The sequence below is a fragment of the Parus major genome, chromosome 1A, assembly GCF_001522545.3.
Source record: "Parus major isolate Abel chromosome 1A, Parus_major1.1, whole genome shotgun sequence".
Classification (NCBI taxonomy): Eukaryota; Metazoa; Chordata; class Aves; order Passeriformes; family Paridae; genus Parus; species Parus major.
Window position 1 is genome coordinate 50,601,844 of NC_031773.1, and position 26,527 is coordinate 50,628,370.

General features: G+C 38.2%; 1 protein-coding gene across 1 annotated transcript in view; it reads left to right on the forward strand.

Annotated features, from left to right (window-relative positions):
* Window positions 1–26,527, forward strand: part of LARGE1 (LARGE xylosyl- and glucuronyltransferase 1) — a 280,855-nt gene that overhangs the window by 56,566 nt on the left and 197,762 nt on the right. Inside the window, exon 2 of the mRNA XM_015628279.2 lies at window positions 23,707–23,893. Within this exon, the coding sequence (XP_015483765.1) occupies window positions 23,788–23,893 (106 nt within the window). The 5' untranslated portion in view covers window positions 23,707–23,787. The remainder of the gene's footprint in view (window positions 1–23,706; window positions 23,894–26,527) is intronic.

Below are 26,527 nucleotides of genomic sequence, written 5' to 3' on the forward strand. Positions count from 1 at the left end.
GCCAAAAACTAGAGCTAAAAAGATTTGTATGCAGTTGCCAGCCTTTTGTTTTTTTAATCATGGTGATCTGACTTCAGTAGCCAAAGCAGTGGCATCAGTGTTTTGGTATCTCCGTGGTAGTTGCACTGTCTGCTGTCCCACACAAAGCAGCAGACAATTTCATACAGAAACTGCCAGCTGCAGAATGCAGCATCTTCCCAGCACACAGAGCTTGTGCAGAGAGCAGGGGTGGAGTGTGTCTTCTGCTCGGTGTAGAAAGCTTCCTGGTGGTCCCACTGCACTTGGCATAATGGGAGGCATGGTACTGGAAGGGTGAACAACCATTTGTAATACAGCTTTCTCTTCCCATCACTGAAAAAGGCACTTGGAATGAATTAACTGCCTGGAATTCTGTGGTACTAGCTGGGACCGTTCTCATGCCCATGATGGAGCTAGCTTTCTAAAAATCCAGCTCTTGCAAGTAAACCCCCTAGTGTAGGAATGCAGTTGATACTATTAGATGTGAATTTCTAAAACTTAATGTTAAGACTCCTGCCACCAGCATAACACAGGTTTGTTTGCCTTTTGAGATTGTTAGCATCCTACAAATGCTGAGAATCACTGTGAGCACTGTGGAAGAGTGTGATATTTCTTCCTTTGCTTAAGCTAGAAAGAACTGAAGTTTGAATAAGAAATGGAGAAGCTACATGTGGATGGCTAAACACTGGGAGATACTAGTCTGTAACTTCTCTAGTGTTAAAGAATTCTTCTTCGTGCCACTGTTGCAGAGGTTTGACCTATGATAGAAGGAATAGTTAATCCTTCAACTCAGTGTATAAAAGTAACAAATTCCCTGGTCTGTTGCAGTGTATTCTTCCAGTCTGCAGTGCAGCTATGGCTATTGTCATGAAGGCAGCTAAAATGACATCCTTATGGCTCTGGTGTCTCAGTGTTTCTCTGTTCCTGGAGAGCTGAGCTGCCTTTGATAGCAATCTCTCATTTGCTGGGAGATCACAGGAGGCTGACTGTTGGAAGAGTCACTCTGTCACTGCTCTGTCCGGCTGCAACGCTTGTGTGTCGTGCCTAGGGTGTCCTTACCCCTCAGTCACTGTACTCAGGTCCTGACAAAAGGCTAGAGAATCTATCAAGCAAGCCTCTCAATATCCTGCTCCTCTTCATTTCCTGCTCCATTTTCCTTTACTGCTTTCTCACCTTCCACTTCTTGGCACCACAGTAGCTAGGAGACTCTGAGAATGTTTGATTAACGAAAAAAAAAAGGGGGGGTGGGGGTGGGATGGGAAGGCTGTGGATAAAGTTGTTCTCAAGCAAATGACCAGATGGCTACAGCTTTTTCAGTCAGTTTCTAACCTTTCAATTACTTAACTGCTTGCTAGAGTACCTAATGTTCCTTTGAGTTTTCATGCTGATTTCTCAGTGATCCTTTGTGAAGAAACTTGCACTCTGCTGTTGTGTTTTAATACTTACATGCATGTAGCTTTCCAATAAATTAAATTTTGATTCAAAAGGAAGTATGCAGAGGAAGAAGAAGGTGCACGACTCTTGAATTACCATGGAGGGGGCTTAGGCTGAGCATTTCATGACCACAGTTGAGGATTGGTGGCATGACATGTTTCAGGGGCCAGTTTTCTTCTGTCAACAATGATGTAAGAGTTTTCCTCTGCAGAAAACTGATTTTCTTGCACTTCTTTTTAGCCTGTCAGGCATGTGAGTTTAACGAAAAGAGGCCTGATTTTCATGGAATATTGAATTCTATTTTATGGAAGTGGGACCTCCCACTAGGATGTCTTAAATTAGATTCTCACAAGCAATGATTTAAAAAGCTTTGCCACCTTAGGAACTGTGTATCTCTATTATGGAGTGAAGTAGCAGACAATATTGAAGGTTCAACAGAGGTATGCCAGTTGAGGTGTAATACTTGAAGAAATACATACAGTTTCTGCTTACAGAGAGTCTGTGCAATACCATTCATCACTACACAGACATTTTTATGGATGTTAAAAATCTAACCTTTATTTGAGACAAAGACAAAACAAATAGGCTTAAACCCACAAGTAATATGAATAGGTAGAAGTTTTAAAAAATGAATAGGATTTTAAATGACTCAGTAAGTGCTATCAGGAGAACTCTGGAATAATCATAGCATAAGAAGCAAAGAGAAATTACTTGTATTCATAGGCACTGCTGCTGTATAATTATCAAAAGGCTGAGTCAAAACTGAGCAAGTCTGTCAAAAATTCAGCATGTGTCAGGAATTATTTTCTAGCTAATAAATAACATGGCAAAAATCTTCCCCTGAAGAAATTACTGGCTCCTTTGCATATCTGAATGGTATGTAATGGGAATAAGTGAATACAGAGTCAGCAATTGTGTGAGGAAAGAAGCCACATTACTCCTTTTATTTTTGGCTGTGCCTGAGGTCAGAAGTTCCTTTGTTCTTTCTTTACCTCCCATTAAAGCAAACATAGTCTGCTGCTTTTCTCTTAAGGCTCTTCTTTTCCCCGTCCAACTTCTTTTTGTTTTGCTTAAATAAAGTAAAAATGTCTATCTGTGTTGCAAGCTATGACTGTGTGGGCTCATTATTTTCAACATTGCATGTTAATGAAATGTTGCCTTATCCTACGTTGTAATACTTTTCAAAGGAAAAAAACCTTCTTTTAAGGAGCCAGAGCAGTGAAGCTGTAATTTATTGAGTTAAAACTTCAAACAGTAGTATTTATCGTGCATGTTGTTAAAGCACTAACCATGCATCAAGTGTTTACAGTATGTAACGCTACTTATGTAGTAATATGCTTTACTAACCAATGCTTCCACAATTTTCCATACTAGAGCTTTGTGGGAAATTGACTCCCTTCATTTTGCCTTTCAGCTTTCAAGCTCTTTGTGGCCCATGTTATTGTTTGCTGAGAAGTTGTTACTGCTCCATCAAATGCAATGGGGAATCCATTCATTCGCTGTAGGTGCTTACAGCAGGAAGAAGTTAAATAATATAATTGAGTGTGTATGTGATGCCATGTTTGTAAGCACGGTTCCATCTGTGGAACTGGAAGGAGGAGAAAAAATGTTTCTGGGATCGAGGTTAACCAGTGTCTGAACTGTAACAAATGTGTAGCTGCAGTTGTCACTCTCTTTGCCATGACCTTATGGAATTTCACAGTGACAGCAGGGGTAGGACTTGGATCTGCACGGGTCACAGATCTTATCCTGTTGCCTCTGGAGGAAGGACTCTGCCTGGTTTTGGTATTCATGGATGGAGCTCCATTAGAGGAAGCTGCCATATGTGAGAAAAGTGAATTAATTACTGCATTAGTACAAGTAATAACAGTGGCTTTTATTGACTGTACAACGTTTAGTTGCTGTATCCTTTCCGAGTCATTCATTTTATAAAAGACAGCAAGAAAAGGCTTGCATGACAAGGGTGTTTATACTTGAGTGACACGTAGCTTGTTTTCCTGTTTATGAAGAGATTTCCCTAATTATTAAAATCCCAGCATGTAAGATGCTTAGGGGTAGTTATTTGATTGTGTGGCATATGTTTTCACATGAGACTATGCAGTAAGCATGCGTTTGTGAATGGGATCCTACGACTCGGCATCCCCAAGCATGTTGGCTTTTGCAGCAAGTACTAAGTTTCCTGCTGTGAACAAGACATGACATGACTTTCAGTGCCCTGGCCTGGAAGCACAAGTCATCATAAGTTTAGCAGCTAGTGTAACCAAATATAATGGGGAAGGCCGATAGAAGGGAAAGGTGACTTCAATAAAACACATTTTTCCTTCTAATACTTACTCTTCCACTGATTTCACTTTCTTATCACATATTCAGAAGCACCAAGATTTGTGATCAGGTGTTGGGGCTGGGATTACTTACAGTGACAGGAAGGATAGAAGATTCTGGCTATTAAGTCCTCATCATATCATCTGCATTTTTTTCCTTGATTGGTGATTACATGGGGTATTTTTTTGACTGTACCTTTTGTACTCTTGAGGAGTTGACTGTGATTGCAATCTTAGTCCTTTCATTCCGTAGCATCACAGTAAGTCAGTAGACAACACTGCTGATTTCTGTACTGTCCTTGTCTTGGTGGTTTATAGCTCTAATCCTGTTCTTTATCTTCCTGTCACCTTCTATCAGTGATTTAATTTTGTGCTTTATTTTCTAAAACAAGGCTCTTGAGAAACTGCATACAGAAGTGCAGTTAATAACTGTTTTATTTGGACCTCTTACACTGATTCTCTGACTGTTTCTTTTGGTCCTTTCACAACACCTACATTTCCATTCATTCTTCATTCAATCTCTTTTTCGTAGTCCTGGTCTCTCCACGTTTAATTGATGGGATGAAGAAACATCCTTTGCTAAAGTACAAGTGAGTTCTGTAATCCACTTGATCTCTCTAGTTCTGGAAAGGAAGAGATACATGGTAAAAGCTATAGGTATATCCTGTTTTATTCTCTCACAGCCATGAGTAGGGACATCTTTCACTAGACCAGGTTGCTCACAGCCTCATCCAGTGTGGCCTTGAACACTTCCAGGGGTGGAGCACCCAGAACTTCTCTTGGCAGCCTGGTCCAGTGCCTCAGCACCCTCACAGTGAAGAATGCCCACCTAATATTTCATCTAAATCTGATCTCAGTTTGAAGCCCTTCCCCCTTGTCCTGTCACTACATGTCCTTTTAAAAGATCCCTCTCCATCTTTATTGTAGGCTCCCTTCAGGTATCAAAAGGCTGCAATTAGGTCACCCCGAGGCCTTCTCCAGGCAGAACAACCCCAACTGTCTCAGCCTTTCCGTGTAGAAGAGGTGTTCCATCCCTCTAATCGTCTGCATGGATGGACTCACTCCAGGTCAATGTCTTTCCTGTGCTGGGTGCTTCCCTCACCCTGCCCAGGGTACGATTGGCTTTCTGAGCTTTTTCTGGTCCTTTATTAATTGAAATCTTTGCCTGAAAAATGAGACTTTTATGCTCCTTATGAAAGCATCCTGGACTAAGAAAAAGATGGAAGATACTGACTTCATTAGTTTATATTGTAAATAAATGATCTGAAAGAGAGCAAGAATGTGCATATATTATACACATAATGACCAGAAGAGATAATGCATTATACGGGAGAAATTACTTTCGTGAAGAGGTTGGAGGACGTTTATTTATTTTCCAAAGAGGCATTATCAGTGCTAGAAACGTGAGTCAGAATACCTATTCTGCAATAACAGCTAATCTTTTATAGAAGATTTTTGTTTCTTGCTAATATATGTGAGTGATAGCAGATTACGTATTTTTCCTATTTACAGACTCTTGTACATTATGATTAGCTCTTGGTTTTCCAGGGCTAAGATCACAGTTAGTGAGTGATGAAGCAACCTTGATTTTATTTGAACTCAGAGAGAGAAAAGGTCTTTCATTTCCTTTCCAAAATCTTGGTATTTGCCAAATTATATGAAGATGATTCAAAGTGATGTGTAAAAAACCCACTAAAATTAAAATAAAATGGTAAAAGATATTTTTAATGCTTCTACAAGCCCTGTCTTCTTTCTACTGAGGGAAGGGGTGACTTGACCTTTCCCTTCTGGGGCCTATTTTTGCATTATAATGTAGGTCATAACTTCTTAAAACCTACATATTTGAAGCTAGTTACTAATTCTATCTGTATTAATTTTACTTCTGAATTTGAGACATTGTAAGACCTTGTTTTGAGTGCATATAACTTCTGTGAAAGTCTCTAAATCTGGAACTTGTGACCTTCAGTACAAAATCAGCTTTTTTTTTTTTTCCATAAAATCAGAGAAGAGCCCAGGTTAGAAAGGGCTTAAAAGGTCATTTGGTCCAACCTTTTGTGGAAAAGGGAACCTAGATGTGATTATCTAGTGTTCTGTGCAGTCATGTCTTGTCCAGTCTTTAAAAAAGTGGGTTTATTAAAAGGTAGCCATCCCACAATGGCAAAGCATATTTTTAGAAATAAATATCTAATTGTGGACTTCCTACAGTATTGGCATCTAGATGCCCAAAGAAAGTGTTTGTCAAAATAGTTCATTTTTTTCCTAAACTAGGATTGTTGCTGTTTCTGCAAAACTAAAGCATGGCAAAAAAGTTAACAGGCCTTTTTTTAGGTGTTGTCTTTTAGGGATTTGTTAAAGGATAATGAGAACATTGTCTTCAATAAATAACTAATAGTCTGTCTTCCATGATTTGGGTCTAGGCTTCCTTCTTCTTTTTCTTCATTTTGCATTTTGGTTTTTCTGCTGCCTTCCTAAATAGCAGTAGGGTATCTCTCAGCCACTGCTTCCTATCTGTGAAGAATTTGGAGGATAATGATGCTCCTGTAGGTTCAGATAATATTTTCATGCTGTCTAAATGTGAGAATTGTGGAGGTCTGAACTAATAATTGTAGTGTCAGACTTAAATGTGAGTGTTGGAAAAGCATGAACTAAGCATGTGTGGAAGGAGGTGTCTCTGATTTGCAGTTGCCAGGTATCAAGGAAAGCAAAGATTGTTGACCATGTGTGGGCATTACAGAATTATTATTTTTTTACTGTGCAGCAGCTTGTAAGGTCACTCCTGTCAGCTTCATTAGTGTCTTTTTTTGCTTTTGTCATCATCCTGTTTGGGTATTGAAAGGTGGTGCTAAGCTTTTTCTAGCATTTTATTTGCAAAACACCTATTCAGGCTGTAACCTCCCTTTTTCTGCAGAGCAAAGTCAAATACTGTCTCAGGAAAAGTGATGTTAGCTCAAGTGTTTATTATTGCACATGGCTCCCCTGTGAGACTGCTTTTCCCCCTCTGTGACCACAGTCCCATGTCACAGCTCTGCTGCTGTGCTGTAAAACCATCATACTGTTAACTAAAGGAGAAAATTTCTTTGTGTGTTTTCCTAAAGCCTAGATTGTGAAAATCAGCCCCATAACTTGTAAAAAGGAGCATCCACTTCCATGTCTGTAAAGCAGAAATGTAAACCAAATTTTTTGGGGGTTAGTTCTCTAAATTCTTCATGCACATAAACATGAGACACCTGCTTGTGTTTCTGCTCATATGCACAAGGTGGCCAGTGCTAAATTAAAACAACCCACGTAAACTTGGCATGAAAGAACAAGATGATTATTGCAATATCAATTTTTAAATACTGTAAGAATGTACATTGTCAGTGGAAAGGTTAGAAGTAGGCAGGCAAAATCTAGGTCTGCATTGAGTTTTTAGGTAACACTGATTGGGGATGGAGAGGAGGAGGTCAGACCTTCATGATCCCTAGGCTAGGCAGTGTCTCTCCGGTGGCCTTGAGCCCTGTTTGTCCCCCAGCACAGGAAGAACACACTTCCCTTGCTGTTTGTGTAGCATCACACAGAGCTGTTTTGCAAGTGTTTTCTGTCTTTTTTTTCTTTTCTTTTTTAAGGATTGTGTTGGAGTTTCCTGTGTGAGATGGATTCTGACCAGTTTGTTAAAAATGGAATTTATTCCTCAATACATGCTGCTGTGAAAAAATGCCATTTCTTTTGGAAACGATGCTTTGTTTATTTCCCAGAACTGTACTTTAGCATTAAATACTGGGTACATGCCAAGTTATAGGACTGTAAAATAGATTTCTGAAAAAAACCCTAGACCTCCCTGTGTTTTAAAATGTTTAAGAGGGGAAAAAATTAGTGACTTTTTAAGTGTGACACTGAGACCTTCCTAAAAAATTTATCCCCAAATAATCATCTCTTTAAGAAATAAGATGCAAAAAGCCCCAGAGGAGATTTAAGGTGTCTTCTTAATGGTCAGTTTTAGACTGTGTGTCATGTCCAACTGTGTTGCTAAAGAATTTGTTGATGAGCGAGGGAGCCTGAGCTGGTAGGTTCTCTCAGGTGGTGAACTGGGAAGGAGCATCTGATAATGGAATGCAGGGTTCTGTGATAAATAATGCTTTTAAAGAAGAATAATTTGCAGTTGCAGTGGCAAACTTGGTCTTTGGAATCCATTTTTAAGGTCATGTTTCAGGCTTAGTCTGATTATAGATGAAGCACATCATTCTGCCTTGTTATCCTGTACTATGGAAGAACAGAGTATTTTCTTTCTGGATACTTTTTGACCGAAGGACTGCAGGGGACAAGAACTTGCTCTGTTTGCACACCACTTATTAGAGATGATCCTCCTATGCTAAGGTCCGTAGGCGTAGTCGCACAAGAAGGAGTTTCTACACTGGGAAGAGGAAAAATGTAAAAAATGTGCCATTTTGACTGTAACTAAGCTTTTGTTTGCACAGCATTACTGTTATTTGCACTACGTGGCTAAGCCAGCCACTCTCTCCTAGCATTCAGTGGGAGATTTTTTTCCCCCACTGCCTGGCTCCTGCGCGTATTCCCACGTTGCCTTTTCCAGCTGTTCCTGTGGCAGCTGTGCTTGGCGGGGCCATGGCCGAGCCTGAGCCGCATCACCTGCTGCCCTCCCAGCCCTGCTGCTCACCCGCCTGCCGAGGCCTCTCCTGCCATCCCCAGCTCCCTTACAGCCCAAAAAACCTTCAGGGTGGCAGCTCCAGCCTGTGCCGTTTCCCTATGTCGCTCTCCTAGCCCGAGCTCGGTTATCTGCTTGAAAGTGTTTAGGATGGCAGCAGCCTGAGTAATTTCTGTGCGTCTCGGTTAAAAAGTTTCTCTGAAGTACTGGAAGTTTGAATGCAGCTGGGTCGTTGCTACCTTTGAGGAATTAACTGCTCTAGAATTGGAGATTTGAAGGAGAAAAGTGTTGATGCCAAATAAGTAATTTGCTTCCTTTGCCTGCTGTAAATGCAAACGCAGGAAAAATGCCCCAAATAAGCTACCTTTATCAAGTACCTAATTAGCTGAGTTGTTCTGCTTCAGCACAAGACAGGTTATGACTAGGATGATAAAAAAGGGAATTCTTTTATAGCCTAATTTTTAGATGAAGAAAAAACTTGCATTTGATCACAGCTGTTGATTTTTCTGACAGCTCCGCAGCCTGTGACTTTTTCCTCATTAATACAGCTATATGAAACTGTTCTTTTTCACTTTACTTTATATTTTGTGTGGCTTCAGCGTTTTCTGCAGCTTGATGTGGTACAGCTTTGTCCATGTTAACAATTACTGAGGCCCAGCAGGAGTAGATGTGTAGAGTGAAATAGTCACTGCAGAGGACCAGATACACAGGCTGCATTCATTCAAGGTTTTTACAGTAGTCTAGCTGCAGTCTTGTCCCAGCAGCTGAGCATCCTTTAGCATACCCTCTGAATATATCTTCTGGTTTTGTTTCATCCTAAGGGTATCCAGTTTGTCCCCTCACAGCCTCCTCAGTCATGCAGCTCAGTCTAGAATAAGACAGAATGCTTGGGGAGATTGTATCAAAAGGAATGAAGGTGTTCCTTCTCTGAATTAAAATGCTGATGTAAACTCACTTATTGAATTTGTTCTCAGTTGTAGCTGAAACTGCCTGCTTCCCTGTGTTTTTCCACATTGATTCACTAAAATGAATAGAGATTGAATTTATGACACATATGTCATGGTAGCTGTAGGGTTTCAATTGATAATATTACTGCTATTAGCATGCTGATTGAACTTTGTTCCCCATAAACTTAAGAATTTTTATACCTCCAAGTCATTTATATTACTCATGTAGCAAAACAATATTAGATGTTCTTATCCAAGATCTCAGCCTCACAGATGGCAATAAAACCTAAACAGAAAATCCAGCGTGTTATAAGGAAAAAAAAAAGCCTAAAAAAATACACAAAATGTGTATATCTGATTCATTAATCTTTGTTAGTGGCACTTAGACAATATTATTGAGCTACTGTGGTAAAATATTAATGAGGATTGAGGTATTACTTAGATGAGATTTTCACTGCAGTTGGGCTCTTTGGTTGTTTTTCTTAACTTTACCATTGACTTGCTGGGTAGCAAATTTTCCTTAAAGTCCTAAAGTTTTTCCCTTAAAGACCCAAGGAAGCCCAAAGATATTTAAATATTGTAACATTTAATTTAAAGATCTGGGTACCTTTCTATCAGGATATGTTACAGGAATGTTGGAAATGTTAAAAAATTTGAGACATTTGAAGGAGGGATGAGAATAGCTAAAACAATTCTGTTTATACTGCTAATATATTTTAGTATAAAAAGTAGTAAAATATTCTCCCAAGGAACTGTTGTAGTGTTTCACAGTTTTTCAGCTGATGAACCCCTGCATTCATTTCTTCTCAAAAGCCAGTTTTCCCCCTGAACTCTTTCATGTAATTATTTGCCAGCATCACTTTAAGTATTAGAAGAATGACACGTACAGTGTTTGATCATATAATGGAATATAGCTTTGAAGATGACAAAAAAAATTCCTCAAGTTGTATTGCACATTCAATATTGCTTCTTCCAAAGTGTTTTTAGACACTAAGAAGATGTTAGTCAACCTTTACCATTTTGCTTTCATAAAAATGGTTTATAATATTCATCTGTAAAGGTCTTAACATGAATTCTTAACTGTAAGTGTATAATGGGTAAGGTCTTCTCAACAGTTAAAATGCTCCAGGACCTTTACCTTTGGTTGGTTACAAACTGCTCCAGGCATCTGTTTATTAATAAGAGTTAATTAACATTTTGTCATCACAGTATGTGTGTTTGGAAGTCAATGAAATACATCAGACACATTCTGCCTGAATCAGACTCAAAAATTCCAAAAGCTGCATGATATGAGCCTGAATTGTGCTCATTTCCAGTAATGCCTCCACTGTGCATTTCCAGTAAGGCCTCCAACACTAGTACCAACCCCTATGATTTTCTTAGAAGCCATGAGGTACCATTTTTTTTTCAAGTTCGGTTCTTGAAGTTCTAATAAAACTTCAGCATTCACACTTACTAAAAAAGAAGTTCAGGTTTTTATAGTTGCAAATGTAATTTGAGATACAAGCTTTCAAAGCTTTCTGATCTGAAGGTGTTGTTGAGGAAAATTAGAAGAGGAGTCCCTTCTTCCCCCTCCTCTGCTGGTGGGAACTCTCTTCAGTTCTGAGTGAGACACCCAAGGTTGTCAGGCTGCTAATGCATGTTGTTGAAATGGCCACTTAGGCAGAAAAAAGACATATTACCTTAGTTTAAAGGACATTTTACAGGAACACCATTTTCTTTAGCATATTTTTCACTCTACTGTGCTTTTTAGTAGTCTTTAAGCCTGCTATCCAATTATCTACAGCTTCACTTTCTTACTTTAAATGGTGCTCATTGTTGCTTTCAGTATATTTCACTGTCTTTCTGATTCAAAATTAGTTTGTAAAAGTCTTTGGCTGTAGAGATGACGTAATTGTAAGGTCAGCCATATCAATAAATATTAATTGGTTTCTTTAATCTGTCAAAGTCTGTGTTCTTCCAGCTGCTGTATGTGAGCTAGAAACTAATGTATCTCACAAATTCTCTAATGTGACACATTATTCCATAAGAGAGTATGAAAAGTTTACAAAATACAAACAATTAGCAGTCATATTAGCATTTAATCAAGTTGAAACCTTTCAGGAATAAATGTTTTTTTCCTCTCAAAAGAATATTCCCTTTTAGGAAAATTGAATCAAATGTAGATGATTTTGCTTTGAAATACAAAGCCAATGGGTATGCATTTTGGAGGTAATGCATATTACTGGCACAAACCTTTTCACTTTTTTTTTTCTGCTTTTACAGGTTTGTTGGGTTTTTTTCTTGTTGTTGTTTTTGAAATAAATAATTGAAAAAGTTGTGGCCAAGAATCAACCACTCAGAACATAATTTACCCTGAAGCTACAAAATTATGTCTAAACGCCTGTAAATGTCTGAAGATTGTACATGACATTTTTAGCATTTTATAGGAGAGATATTTCAACAGCCTTACTCTTGAAATTTCCAGCCTTGTCATTCTTAACACACTCAAAACATGGATTTGAGCTGGTTTCACTTTATGTACCACAGCACCTCTAATAACTGAATACATTTTAGGTGTCTCTTAGTAGAATGGTATAAAAAATGTCGTCACTACAAGGTATACTTTGACATTTTCATAAAACAAGGCAAACAAAACAGGTCATACCATTTCAAATCTCTTGTAACAAATAAGGAGAAAAAGTTGGTAGCTTAACATCAGGGCTTCTAAAACCAAATTCTAAGTTGTCTGTAGAATATGTGGAGCACATATTTTCCCAGGAATTAGTGGTTAAAAAAAATATTCTAGTTTTCTATTAAGTATCTGTTTCTATTAAAGTACCCCAAAGTTAACATTAGTACTGTGTTCTGCAAATGATAACATCTTATAAAAATTTGGGGCATTTGATTTGTGCATATTCTCTGAATTTTCAAATATTCTCAATGCGGTTTTATTGTTACATTAGAAATAAAGGATTTACCTTCTCTTTCAGCTCTGCAATAATATATAATCATTGCATGTATTTTATATATCCATAGGTCTCATCCACAGCAGCCAAAAAAACTAAAGACATCCAAGCCCTTTTCAGTCTTTTTTAAAAAATATTTTTTCATCAACTGAAAAAGTAGTTAATATAAGCTTGGCAATAAACAAAGTGTGTCCTACCAAACTGTGTCCTCATAGCTGTGGGTGAATTTTGGAAAAACAGTATTATGTAATTTGTTGTCAAAATCAACCTGTCTGAATCACATTAGCTAATAATAATAATAAAACTCTGGACTACTTTTTTTGCCCTTCAAATAACTGCATTGTTATGTCTTATATTTTTGGCATCTCCTAGCAACAGAAAAAAAAGTTCCAAAAAGTTTTATTTTTAGAAGTGTGCTAGAATTGTTTTCCCAACTATTATATTTTCATGCTGTCTCACTGACAGGTTCCCATAAGCAAGTGAGAAAGCTCCTCTGCTTAAAGTGCAGTGATCCATAGTGGTTATTGCTCTCTGTTGCAATACAGATTGAGGTGTGGCTCATCTTGTTAGTGAAGCATTGGCCTTGTGGTCATTAGCATGATCCCAGTCTCTGGACAGTAATAACTGAATTGACTCGTTTAGTTTATGATCATTTTATCTGCTGTTTAATCTTCCGTTTGCATGGCCCTTAGATTCAAAATATTGTGTCCCTGTGTCCTGTGGGGTTGTGATAAAAGATGATGCTCACGGTAGAGCATCAGAGTAGACCATGTGTAGGTAACAAACCCAACATTGTAACCATGAGTGTTATACTGCAAAAGGCATTGGCTCCAGAGGATGTCCTGATCTGCAGGCCAAGAGGTGGGAAGGGCTTGGTCCCTGTGGAACAGACTGGCTGCCCCTGTTTTGCATAACATCCTCTGCTTGGACCCCAAGAGACTGCTGCTTTTCTTTCTTTGTATGATTCATAAAAACTGCCACAGTTCACCCAAATGGTAGCAAGCTGTATGTTGTATTTCTTGAGGCATTGCATGATGGCAGTGCCTGAAGGCAGCAAACCTGCTGAGGGAGTGTTCCAGTGCACAGGGAGCAATCTTACCCATGCTGCCTGTAGGGAATAGCCCCTGTGGTAAATCTTGTTCAAAAATTCCCCTGCTTTTGTGGCAGAAGAACTGACCTGTCTCACCCTGAAAGCCCAGGAGCTAAGAGATACCTGGAGAACCTTAGCAAATCACAGATCTGGAACAATCAGGGGAGCAAAGTTATTAAAATAATGGTACACATGGAATTATTTTAACTGCAGCTCCATTGCTTTGACTAACTTTTTTTAAAATGTATTTCAAATGTATTGTTTTGGCTTTGGTATCAGTTGAAGTTATATTTACATATGCGTGGTTTTAAGTTTGTTGTATTAAGACATATTTAAGTATTTTTTGGTTTTAAACTACAAAGATCTAATATGCAGAATGTCTCAGGAATCAAACTTCAGTATGGAAATGTGGAGAGTCTTTCAGAATTTCCTTTGCAGGTGTGAATATTCATAATAAAACTTTCAGTCGTTTCTGCTCCATTGTTTCACTTGGGTGTAATACTTTCATCCAGTTGACAACAATCTCAGACTTGAGAGAAGGATCTCTTTCACCTAAATGCTTCTCTGAGACTCTTACCCGGTCTTTGTCCTGCTCTGATGAGACTCACTCTTGAAATCCTTAGAGGGTAGCCTGAATTCTGCTCTTATTAACTATTGCCAGACACAGAAAGAGTCCAATTGTCTTAAAAGATACTAAAATATAGAGGCAGTTAGGAGAGAGAATAAGAGGAATTCATCGTCTTTCTCTCCCCTCATCTCTGCCAGGCAGTGCAAAGCATGCTTTTGTTTTATATAACATGGTCATGCCTGTATGTTCTTCTACATCCTTTCATCCTGTTGATCCCCAACACCATCATTATCCTCTTTTCCTTTTGTTAGAAAAGGTCTGGCAACCTCCCCTTTGCCCTGAAAATTATGAATTATAATCAAAGTGGAATTGTTAATTATGTGCATTTGAATAAGGTAATTCTTTTCAGTGTATTAATTTTCTTTATAAAATACTTACTAAATATTTTATATTTATTATTTCTGTACCTTCATCTAATTGCAGAATTACAAGAACTTCCGAAAACAATGGTGATTATAATGAGATCAGTAGAAATTACAGTGAAGTTTTCATGCAGAGATATAATGAAATGTTTAGTGAAAATCATTGCAATTTCAGGAAATTCACAGAGCCTAGTGGCCATTTTCTCCAGGCAAACCACCCTCCCTCAGACAGTAGCTTTTAAATGAAGAGTAAAGAGCTCTCCAAATGATAGGTTGGTTTGAAAGAGCATTATTCAACCTGCTTTGTACAGAGAATTCAACTAGATGACCTCTAGGGGTCCCTTCCAACCTAAACTTTTCTATGATTCTATTGAAATGCTAACTCCACACATGGAAAATTTGGATTCTTTAGAAAGTGTTTTTGCCGGCATCTCTTCTTGAAGCAGGTTTCTGCAGCTTTGTTTAGCTTTGATAATACCTTTCATAGTCCTTTTGTAATTAAAACTTGCTGTGGTATTGTCTAATACCCACATTAATGTGTATAACTAAGTAAGAAGCCATGAGAAACCTGTGTTTATGAATTCCAGTTTATAAAGCCCTCTTCCATTGTTGCAGTGTTCAGGAACGTGTCCTGTATGAAATAACCTAAATTCACAGCTGCCTCTCCTACATAAAGTGTCTGGCACCAAATTACTCTGCAAGAGCTTTGCTTCTCTGTCAGATAAAATGGAGTGTGGGGTGTGAGCACCTTTCCTATCAATTTGTAGAGAACCCACTCATCCTTCAGAAAGCCTGCAGAAATAGATAGTCCTTATAGCCCACTTGGATAGTATCATATTTAAGAAGAAGTAAGTATTGGACCTTGAAACACAGGGATTTCAGCAGGAAACTTAGAAAACAAGTTTGCTTGTTGCTTACAATTCTTGGTGCTATTTGATGTTTTATAGTAGTATCAAAGAGCTATTGGGAATGTATAGTGTGCTTGGTAAAGCAGCACTGTAATTGTAGCAAAAGATTTGTTTTCTGCTTTTGATTATGGTCACATATTTGCATATACTACACTTCATTTCCTATTTGCTGATTCTTGATTATTCAAATAGGGAATTACCAGCAGTTCTTGGAATTTTCATTTCAACACTTGTTTTATTTTTATATAAATCTGATAAAAATATTTGTAACTTTAGAAATATTTAGGCAGTGGTAATGAGATGAGGATTTTGGTGCTTATTTAAAAAATGCAGCTTTTCATCAAGTTTGAGAGACTTAGTCCATAGTTTTTGTGAATTGATGCTAGTTGCATTGCAAGTTTAATCTGAGATTCTCTGTGTGTTTCAACATAATTATTTATGTGGATGTTCATTCATGCATAGCAGAGTAACTGTTGGAATTTTGAGGATTTACATTAAATGGCCACTGTTTTACAACTGGTACAAAACTGTGGCATCAGGGATCACAGAGTTGCATTTGGATAAGACCTCTGGAGATTGCCTAGTTCAACACACCTTGCTCAAAGTAAGGTCAGCTAGAGGAGGTTGCTGGAGGCCAGTTGGGTTTTGCATGTCTCCAAGGATGGAGGCTCTGCAGCCTCTCTGGCTGTGTCACTGGGGAGTGCAGACCTGGATACAGCATTGCAGTGATTCTCACCACTGCTCAGTAGAGGGGGATGATCCTAAGGAGAGCTTCATGTATTTCAGTTCTCACATACAGAGCAATTCCTCCTCCTGGTCTTCTCGGCCAGTGCTTTCTAGAACTCCTGTATCCATCCATTACCTGATTGCTGCAGCCAGGTGTCTCCTGCCACTCAGTACCAGCTGTGCAACTGAATTTTAACCCAGAGGATATATACACTCCTCAGCTCCTTCCTTCTTACTGTCAGAATTGAGGAGAGAGCCACCTGGGCCCATTTTCCTCTCTTTTATTTTGTAAAAGTTTTAATTTGCCTAATTTAATACAAATATTTAATAAAGATCATTTTGTAAGTATGATGCCAGCTTTTATTTCCATCTGACAAGTAAGTAGCTGCTGTAAACATGCTATAAATATGTAAGCATGTTATAAATTCCCATGTAAAGCTAACTTGTAGTTTGAGATGTATGCAGTAAAATAGAAATCAGGGGTTTTTTTTAGGTGGTGCTTTTAAAAAGTTTTTATAGTAGGACTTTGCTTCATAAAAAGATGGATTTTTTTGGGTTTTTTTGTCAGGGAGGAACATTTCAAGAAATAATTGTTCTCTCCTGAATAAAACTTTCTAATAAATCTTTAATTAATTTCCTTGTTAGAACAGCTTTATATGTAGTGGATTCTAATGAATGTAAACACTGCTTTTGAACAAGCATTCAAGAACTTCAGCTGAGAAGCAAAGTATTAGCATAAAAATCCTGGAGAAGGTTTATGTATGATGCACATAGTGCCCTACTACTGTTTTAAAGAACATTTTCTTCTCTATGTGGTTGTATGTGCAGAAGGTGAATGGACAAACCCATGGCATGTCTCTGGTTATGAAGCAGGAAGATACTGTGGTGTAGGGGTGGAGAGGGCAGTGATGCACCAACAAACTGATGTTTTCTTTGAGGTTAGAACAGATAGCATGTTACCTTTTTTTTTTTTTTTGATTGCCTTCTGCAGCTGCCTTAGGGTGGAGATACTTGGATTTGTAAAGGTGTGGAGGTTTGTCCTTTTTATAAGTCTGAAATTCATATATGTAATAAGGCTGTGACCTGACTGTAGATTGTGATTCTGAAGGAGAGCTGCTTTTCTGTTGAAAGATCCTGTATCACATAGGATGTATGTGATACTGATGGCTGATCATGGTCTCCAGTATGTTGATGATTCAGTGACATTTGGATCTCAAATTCTAAGGTATTCTTAGTATGTGTACAGAGGATTGTGTTAGAATTCTGCCATACACAAACCAAGCCAGGCTCTGTTTCATTTTCTTTTAATTGTGTTGAGCTCTTAGATAAGCTGGGGAATCAGGAAATATTGATGCTGTATGCCCATACAGCTCAGAGAGTAGAGATGGGGTTTGGAGAACTCTTTGAGAAAACAGGTCAGTAGCTGCTTTGAAAGTAAGTATAATTCTTTGGTTGCAAATGAAATGTTACAGGCAAGATTGATCTTTCTGTCATGCTTGTATTTTGTTGCTTCTCGCTTTTCTCAACTGCATTTTTTTTTCCCTCATGTTAACAGTGACATTTTGGTGAGGCTTAGGGAAATAATCTTTTCCTGTTGATCTCAGATTGTCTTAAGTTTCAGGCTTTCATTCTTTTGAATGAAAGTGTAGGCGTGAAGGGAAAAAAGAATGTCATTAGAAGTGTATGTATATATGTGCATACATAAAGGAGTATAAGGAAATGAAAAAAGGAAAACGTGAAAGCATGTTATTTATTTCCTTCTCTCTGTCTGTGACTAATGTCAGGAGAGATTCCATTCCTGTGGTGGTGTTGCTGACTGCTGGAACCTTCTAGAAATCTTTTCTTAACGGGGCACTAATAGAATTTTCCCTAAGCCACAGCTCGTACTGAGTGAAGATAGAAAAGATGTCAATCCTGTGTGCCCTCGGAGCAGTTAGCTCAGTTCCAAGGCAGAACTCATTTGTGCTGTCAACTTAGTGGCTATTTTCTCTCTTATGGATAGGGCTGCTTCCTTGTAACTAGTTGAGAAAGAGTACATTTGGTGGCATTTGGAAACTCCGCTGTAATCTTTAAAGTGGCTGCCCAGAACTTGTGAGGTGGATGCTGAGTTTGAGTGTATCCCTAATCCTTCTTTAAAGTCATGATACTATAGGGTTAAGAAGTCTGATTTTTGAGGAAATTCAGAGTGTGGGAACAAAAGGAGCCTTAGAGTTGTTTCTGTAGTAAGCTCTTCTGGGTGGGAGAAGAAGAGGTTGATGAAAGAAGAGAAGGCATTTTCTTTCAAAATGCTGTTTCTCTTCTAAAAATTTGAGAAGTGGAATATAGCAACTATTCTGGTTTTAACTGGAATAGAGTTAATTTTCTACTTAGCTGAAAAGACGATGTGTTTTGGATTTAGCATGAGAATAATGTTGGTAACACTGATATTTTGGTTGTTGCTAAGTCATTCTTATTAAAATAAAAGGATTTTTCAGTTTCCTATGCTCTGGCAGTGAGGAGCTGCACAAGAAGTCAGGAGAGAGCATGGCCAGGACAGTTGAGCCAAAGGTCAGAGATATTCCATACTATATGACAATATGCCCAGTATGGAAACTGGGAGAGTTATCTGGAAGGGGCTGAGTGCTGCTTGGGAACAGGCTGGACATTGGTCAGCAGGTAGTGAGCAACTGTATTGTGCATCACTTGCTTTTTCTTGGGTTTTATTCCTCCCTCTGTCTCCTTTTCATTGCATTTACAGTTACTGTTGTAATAATAATGGTGATGATAATAATAATATTTTACCTCATTTGAATTCTTCAGCTGTTCTTGTCTCAACCCATGAGTTTTCCCATTTTCTGATTCTCCTCCCATCCCACTGGAAAGGATGTGGGGGGAGAGAGTGGCTGTGTTGTATTTAGTTGCTGTCTGAGTTTAAACACTGAAAATTACTAGAGAGATGTTAAATTACAATTTAATTCTTTCCTGTTGTGTTTCCTAATCTTGGGTTTACTTTATGCCCTGCCTTTATGGTACCAAACTTTTCTTTAATATTACAATGTCATATGGCCACCAGCTCCCATAATGGGAACACTGCAGAGCTGCAAGATAAAATCTGACTGTCAGGGAGTAAACCTGTTATAAACCTTCATTATCAACATTTTTAAAAACCCAGAAAAATACTGCATGAGATACTGGGTTTTTTTATATTATTTACATTTTGAGTGTGGCAAAAATCTGAAAAATCTCCCGTAAGGGATGAATGCTGCATTGATACAGAGCCAAGGGAAAAGCTTTACAGTAGAAATTGTTCATTGACTCTGTGACTGCAAGTGTGAAGAAAGAGAGCAGAGAGACTGCAAGAGCAGAAAGAATTAGATAACATTAATTTAAAAACACAACAAAGCCAAGGCACAGGATTTCTATATAAACAGCTTTAACTGTATATATTTATTTCCAGTGGCTCTGAAAACAAATGGAAGATTACTGGGAAAAAGATTAACTGTAACAAATGCAAGGAAATGTTTGAAGCAGTTAGAAAAGGTTTTTATAGTAGAGAAGTTAAATCTAGTTAATTGTGTTTGATTTTTGTTTTCATAATTACTTCCATTGTTTCACTGAACTCCTGCTGAATGTCTGACATAGTCGAGTTCTCATGCCGTAATTAAAAAAAATAAAATATATAGAAACTGAATACCAATGTGATTAGTGTTGTGCTACATACTTAAATACATGTGCTACTCATACTGGTTGAGAGCTGCTTTATGCTTAGCTGAGGAGATAATCCACAGTTTGAAACAAAGAAACTGCTCTGTTAAGTTAGTGTGGTTAATGGAAGTGTTTGACTATACTTGAAGGTAAGAGGGGTTGTTGTGGTCAGGTGAGAAGGTCATGAGTAAGTCATGAGTAAGTCTTTGTAACAAGAACCCCAAATCATTTTAATTCCCACTGTGCCCCCACGCACTGGCATTATCCAAGCTGGCAGCCTTTTGGAGCACTTGTTAGCAGCAGTCAGGGAGAGGTGAGCTAGCCCCAGGTTGCAACACAGTCTGTGCAGCTGTTTCTGTGCACCAGGTTTTATAAATCCTGAACTGCTGGTGTGTCCTAGAAGTGTAGAGAGCCTGACACACTGAGAGCAGGACATATCACATGCGATGTACGTGCAAGTAGCTTTTGTGGGTATTACTTTCTGAATCTGATTTCTAAAATACAGTTATATCAGGCTTTTGGAGCACAATTGAAGAGCAAGGTAGAAGAGTATCCTGCAATGCATGCACTTTTCTATGTCTGTGGCACAGGCATAAAACCTGATTGTGTCTGGAGGGGTAAAGCTGAGACCATGTTTGAAACTGCAAAATCTCTCCCTGGGTCTAATTTTGGTTTCCCTTGCTTTGAGATAAACCCAATAAAGATCGCTAAAGTTGCAGATGCTTGTTGTGGCTCAGTTAGACCTGAAAATACTAACACTGGGCAACAGGTAAGGAGCAACCACTGGCTATTTTTTGATTGGGGTATCACACCTGGATGCTGTGGTTAAATTGGCCAGTTATTCCTTCATCCTTTGTTTTGTTTCCAATATATTTCATGTTGTGTATTTCTGAGTACAGGTGTTTAGTTAACACAGCTAACTAAAGCTGTTGAGACTGAAAACTCTCAGGAGGAGCACTGCATGGCTTTGTGTAAATGAAGCAAACCATTTTACTGAAAAAATGAATGTGCCGAGCGATGTCACATCTGAAGTAGCAGCTTATACCATGAAACTGCTTTCTAAGAGCTTTTAGGCAGGTGACAGTCTGGTTCAGTAGGATTGTAACATGAAGAGCAGTGGAGACTGTAGAAGAATTCTGAAAGGCATTTTCAGGCTCATAAATGTGCAACTGTGTTTGGTTCTCACTTCTTAGTCTAGCCAGTGGTGTCAATCCCTTTTCTTCCATGGTGGATGTCAATCTGGCACCTGTTGAAAGGAAAACCAAGTCAAAAGAGCTGCAATGTCTTCTTACAATTTATTTGACAGTGGTATATTAGGTATCATTGTTTCTGAGTAAAGCCAATAGTGAATACATGATTGAGTCCAAAGATCTTTGTGTAAGCCAAGGATCTTCATTATGGAGGCTCGATGTAATTGCTTGTGTAAGGGTTGCACATGGTGCATCATCTACTTTGGATGAAAGTGCTCAGCAAGTGCTGTGATTTTATACACTAAAAATGAATATTTAAGACCCAAGGGAAGCTATTCACAACTTAGGGGAGCTGGGGATATATACTAGAAGCATAATTTAAAGTAGTTTATGGCTCTTTTAAAGCACTGTTAAAAGAAGTATCTTAACATTTCCTAGGGTGATCTATCACAAGCTGACTTGACTGTTTAGGATTTTCCCAAATGTTTTTCTAGTTAGATAAAGGATACACTGAATGTGCAAAATGATTTGGCTGTTTTGTCTGAATTATGACAATTTGTAGAAAACTGAATTTGCCACATTCCTGTGTTTCCTTTGCAGCTGAACTGGCAGTTCAATGTTATGCGTTATACCTTTTTGATTTGTTAGAGTACTTTAAATTCATAGGGCACAAAAGCTGGATTACATCCTCCAACCTGTTCAGAAACTTAACTTGCATGGATATTTTAAAGAATATACAGGAAAAAATAAATTATTTCTTAAATATGCCACCCCAGGACGAATTAATCCACTAACAACACTATAACTGTAGGCCTCAGAGTCTGTATGTCATTGCACTGGAAACTTGCATCAGCATACTTGTAACAGTGTGATTTCAGAAATGTGGTGTTGACTCCTACTTTGTTAGCTGTAATTTTTACAGGTGTCATTGATAGGAGCACTATTCAGCCAGTGGATGTTTCAGTGCAAGATGTGGTTATTTGCCAATGACTCTGCTTGAGTCTTTGTATTTTCAGAGGTTTATTTTTCTATGCACAGACTGATAGCAGTGGTGCATGCCAGTACATTTAAGGGGAAAAAAGAATTCCTACTTAAAATAAGTGATTCTTTGCATTTTATAATAAACATGCTTATAAACACAGAAGCCTGGGAAATTCTCAGTGTTTTTCAAGTAGGCATGTAAAGCACTCTCTTCAGAGAAGTTGTACAAGCTGTGTGCTATAAGGAAAAGAAATGAAATGTAATCATTATCCAAGTACAGCAAATAAAGATAAGAGTTCTCCACAATTTATCTACCAAATGTGTGTCTCTAACACAGTGACTCTAATACCACAGTTGTAATATTAAGTCTGCCTACATATTTTGTGCAAAATCTCTGTGGTGAGGCATTCATTGCCTTGAAAAGCTGACACAATGGAATGCTTTTTGTGCTGTCTTTGGACAAATTATAGTCCATTTTATCAGTTCCAAGGTCAGAGTACTATCATGGCTCTTAAACTGTAGTGTAGTAAAGTGGGCTCTATTGGATGTTCAAGGAACAGCTGTAAGTTTGCCTGATTACTGCAGCCAGGTATCTCCAGCACCAGAGACTTTTGTCTGAACCTATTTCTCTTGTCTACATTCTCATTTTTGCTGTAATTTGATTTCAGAATTGATTTTTACTGCAATATATATGGAGTTGTAGAGTTAAGGCACTCTCAAGACACACAGCAGCCATCGTTAACATGTCACTGTGGAAGTGCTTTCATTGCTTGTATCAGCTCTAGTGCTAGTTTAAGCATAAGTCAAAGAGCACTGTTACTAAACACCTTGTACTACCAGAGTCTGTTTCTTTCCCTGTCATTCTTGTAGACCACTTCTATCCTTAGAACTGAAAAATTTAAGCCCTTTCACACAGAACCTGAAGTAGATTTGCATAGACCTAATGCATCTCTTTCCTTTTCTAACTTGTCTATGACTAGTCTTTACTTCCCTTTAAAAAAAAACTGCTATCAGTGTGAAACATTATTTTTATGCTCTGCATGCCTGCACTGGTGTGAGAACATTAATTTTCCTGTGAATAAAAATAATCATAATATTTTTTTCTTGGCCCCTCTGAAATGCAGAACAATTATTTCAAATTAAGATCAGAATTATTTTTTTCCTAACAATAACTGTGGTATTCAGCAGAATCTATTTTTCTCACGGCAGACAGTCTAAAGCTCCTGCTATCCCCTGTGTGAATAAGGATATTTCCTTTCCCGTTTTGCACTTTCTCTTCTCCCCTTTTACACAGCAGTTCAGCAGCACTGCTTTTTGATGTGCAAAGTGGGTAATTTCAGAAACATCCCTCTACCCCAAACCTCAACTTTCCTTTTTTTTTGTTCACTCTCTTGAGTTCATGACCAGCTGCAGACAGATTATTGATTCAGTGGTGTGACTTCTGCTCTTGGGAGCAGGTGAAGGAATGTGGGTGGCTCTCTCTTAGCTGCCGTGGGACCCCAGCAAACATGGGCATCAAAGATCTCAGAGTTCCTGTAGAGTAAAATGAGGACAAAACTGCAAATAAAGCTTACATCTCTTGGTAAGATGGAGCTTAGCGTGTTTTTAGTGATATGATGTGCTTTATTGACTTACTGTCTTAATTTGACTTCTAAATCTTGTTTTATTATGAAGCAGTTGTGGATAATTTTGAAATGGGTACCACCTTGCAATTGCAGTAGCCCTTTTTTTTAGCCCTGTTCTCTTAATTCTTTAGGAACACTGGCATAGTCTATAACTTTCTGTAGAGAAATCAGCTGTTGAAATATTTTTTCCTTTCCTTTTCAGGGAGTAATATGTGGGAGGCTGTGGACTATTTGCTTCCGACATAGGAACAGCATTGAGTTGGGATTCTGCACTCCTGAGAGAATGCTGGGAATCTGCAGAGGGCGACGGAAATTCCTGGCTGCCTCTCTGACCATCCTTTTTGTCCCAGCCATTACGTGGATTTATCTGTTTGCTGGGAGTTTTGAAGGTAGGAGAGGAATAATGACTGGTGGGGGGCAGGGTGTTGAATGATTTGTGCCTGGGCAGACAAATGTAGATCAGTCATCATTCATTTTATTTAAATAAATCTCTTTGGGCTTGCATATGAAATAGTTCCCAAGGTGCAGATTTCAACAAAGCACCTTCCTTACAGTGTTCTCACTACTGAGGATGCCCAGTTAATTGCAGGCCACAATTACTTGGTTTTCCACTCACCTTTAAACTTTGAAAAAGCACAACTCCCCCCCTGCCCAGTTTGCTAATTTTTTTTCTGTATTTTCTAATTTTTAAAATTTGGTCTATCCTATGCCCTGTAAAATTTTTAATATCTTGTTTCACATTTGCTGAACACAGAAAATCAATTATTATCTATATAACGTTTGTTTACATAAAAGTAGTTTGATCCACATCCACCTGGCTGTCAGTGGATTGTTTTAGTTGGAATATCTTTCTGTCCCCTTCTCTTTTTAGTTGGAAATCCTCCAGTTTATAGGTACATTGACTTGCAGCTATGTAATGGGCACTTTTTAGAACAAACTTGAAATAATCACTACTTTGTCTTTTAAATTGCCTGTCTGATGAAGTTTTTTTCTGGCCTTACAGACATTCAGCAGTTATACTTCAGTTAGGTGAGGTTCAAAGATTCTGGCTTTCCTGTTTTTTGCTACTTTCTAGCTTTTTTGTTTGTTTTGTTCATTGTGGAGTTGAAACATTCTGTGTTGGGCTATAAGTACATTATTTTGGCAAGAGTAAAAAAAAAGTCATTCAACCTTTGTAGTTGTCTTAGCATGAGGAAAGGTGTTCCAACCTTGTAAGAATTGTTCAGTCACTAGTTTACAGTTTGATAATTAAAAAAAGGCATTGTTTAAAATATCAAGCTTCTTTCATGTATCCTTGGCTGAAAAAAATCTGTGCTGTGTTTGGAAACAAAAGGGGCTTTCCATGTTAAATTGCAAGTAAGAATATGTAGGATTTTCAGTGTGTGTTGCATACAATTCTGAATTAGTTATATGCCATGTACAAATATTTGTTTATGCAAATTTATTTGAGTACTTAAAATTCTACCTTAATGTGTAGTCTCCATGAGCTCATTCTGGAATGAAACACTTGTGGGATTCATGTTAAATTGGAAATACAAGGAGTGCTACCTGCATACTTAAAAATAATGATCTGGCAGGCAGAACAGTACTGATTTTGTTTGATTTTTGAAAGCTGAGCAAATGCAGGCCTCACCTTTTTTCTTTTAGAAGAATATTATGCTGCTTTGTCGTAATGACTATTTTAATTGTGTCCACAATTGATAATGCTGTGGTGTTTTAAATTCCTCTGTGGGTAGAATCCTTTGTTTTTACAGAGAACTCAATACAAATCTTGAAATTTGCTGCTACAGGGTATTTGAAGTGACTTAAAGCTCTCACTGTGAATTAATCTTAAATGCAAACCAGGGAACAAAACCCATTACCTACTGCAAAGCCTTGCACTGAAAAGGACTGGAAATTACAGTTAGTAACTCTTCTGGTTATTTTTCTGTATCAGTTTTCTTTTTTCTTCATTTTGGATGGGGATTATTTAATAATTTTTGATTAAAAACTAAGGTCAGTTAGATATTTATGTAACCCAAAAGTAGCTAGCATTTTCCTTAACTTGTACCTATTATGGACAAAAAGTTAATGTCATTTTGTTATTCTACATGATGACTTGTTTTTTTCCTCCACAGTGGTTCCCACAATTTATTCAGGTTTGAGCTCTCTGTGGAGGTTGTAGTGAGGTGAGGGTGGCTTTCTTCTCCCAATTAACAAACAATAGAACCAGCAGAAACAGCCTGAAGTTGCACCACAGGAGGTTTAGATTGGATATTGGGAGAAATTTCATCATGGAAAGGGTTGACAAATGTTGCAACAGGCTGCCCAGGAAAGTGGTGGGGTGAGCATCCCTGGAGATGTTTCAAAGATGTGTAGATGTGGCCCACAGGGACATGGTTTGGTGGTGGACATGGTAGTGCTGGGCTAATGGATGGACTCAATGATCTTAAAGGCCTTTTCCATCATAAACAGTTGTATCATTCTATGATTCTCTAATTGAGTACAAATTGCCTCACAACAGCATTGTGCCTTGATTTGAAACCATCAGGAATGTAGGGCCCTCTCTGCCTCCTGGCATTTGTTTCTTTTGTTAATCACAGGGCTAGAAATTGTCCTTTCAGTACATCTGGTTTTAGATTTGAGTAAATGGTTCTTGTTAGACTTTTCTCTGCCAAATTCAAGATATCATCAATACCTGGTATCTTCACAGACTCATTTAATCATTCAGTGTGGATGGGACCTCAGGAGTTCTCGCATTAAACTCCTGCTCAAAATCAGTGAGGGTTTTGGAATCAGGCAAGATTTTTCTAGACCTTTATTCAACAGCATCTTGAAAACCTCCAAGGACAGAGACTACATGGACTTCTAGACACACCATGAATGAGTATTCTGCATGGTTTTTCACACATCAAGTAGTGCACCCATATACATGGTGAAATCCCTGCTTGGGTATGGGGATCCTGTGCCTAAATTCAAGTGAGATTGCATCAACTGGTCATGTGTTCATATTCATTTCATCACAGAAAGCAATCAGGTTGGTC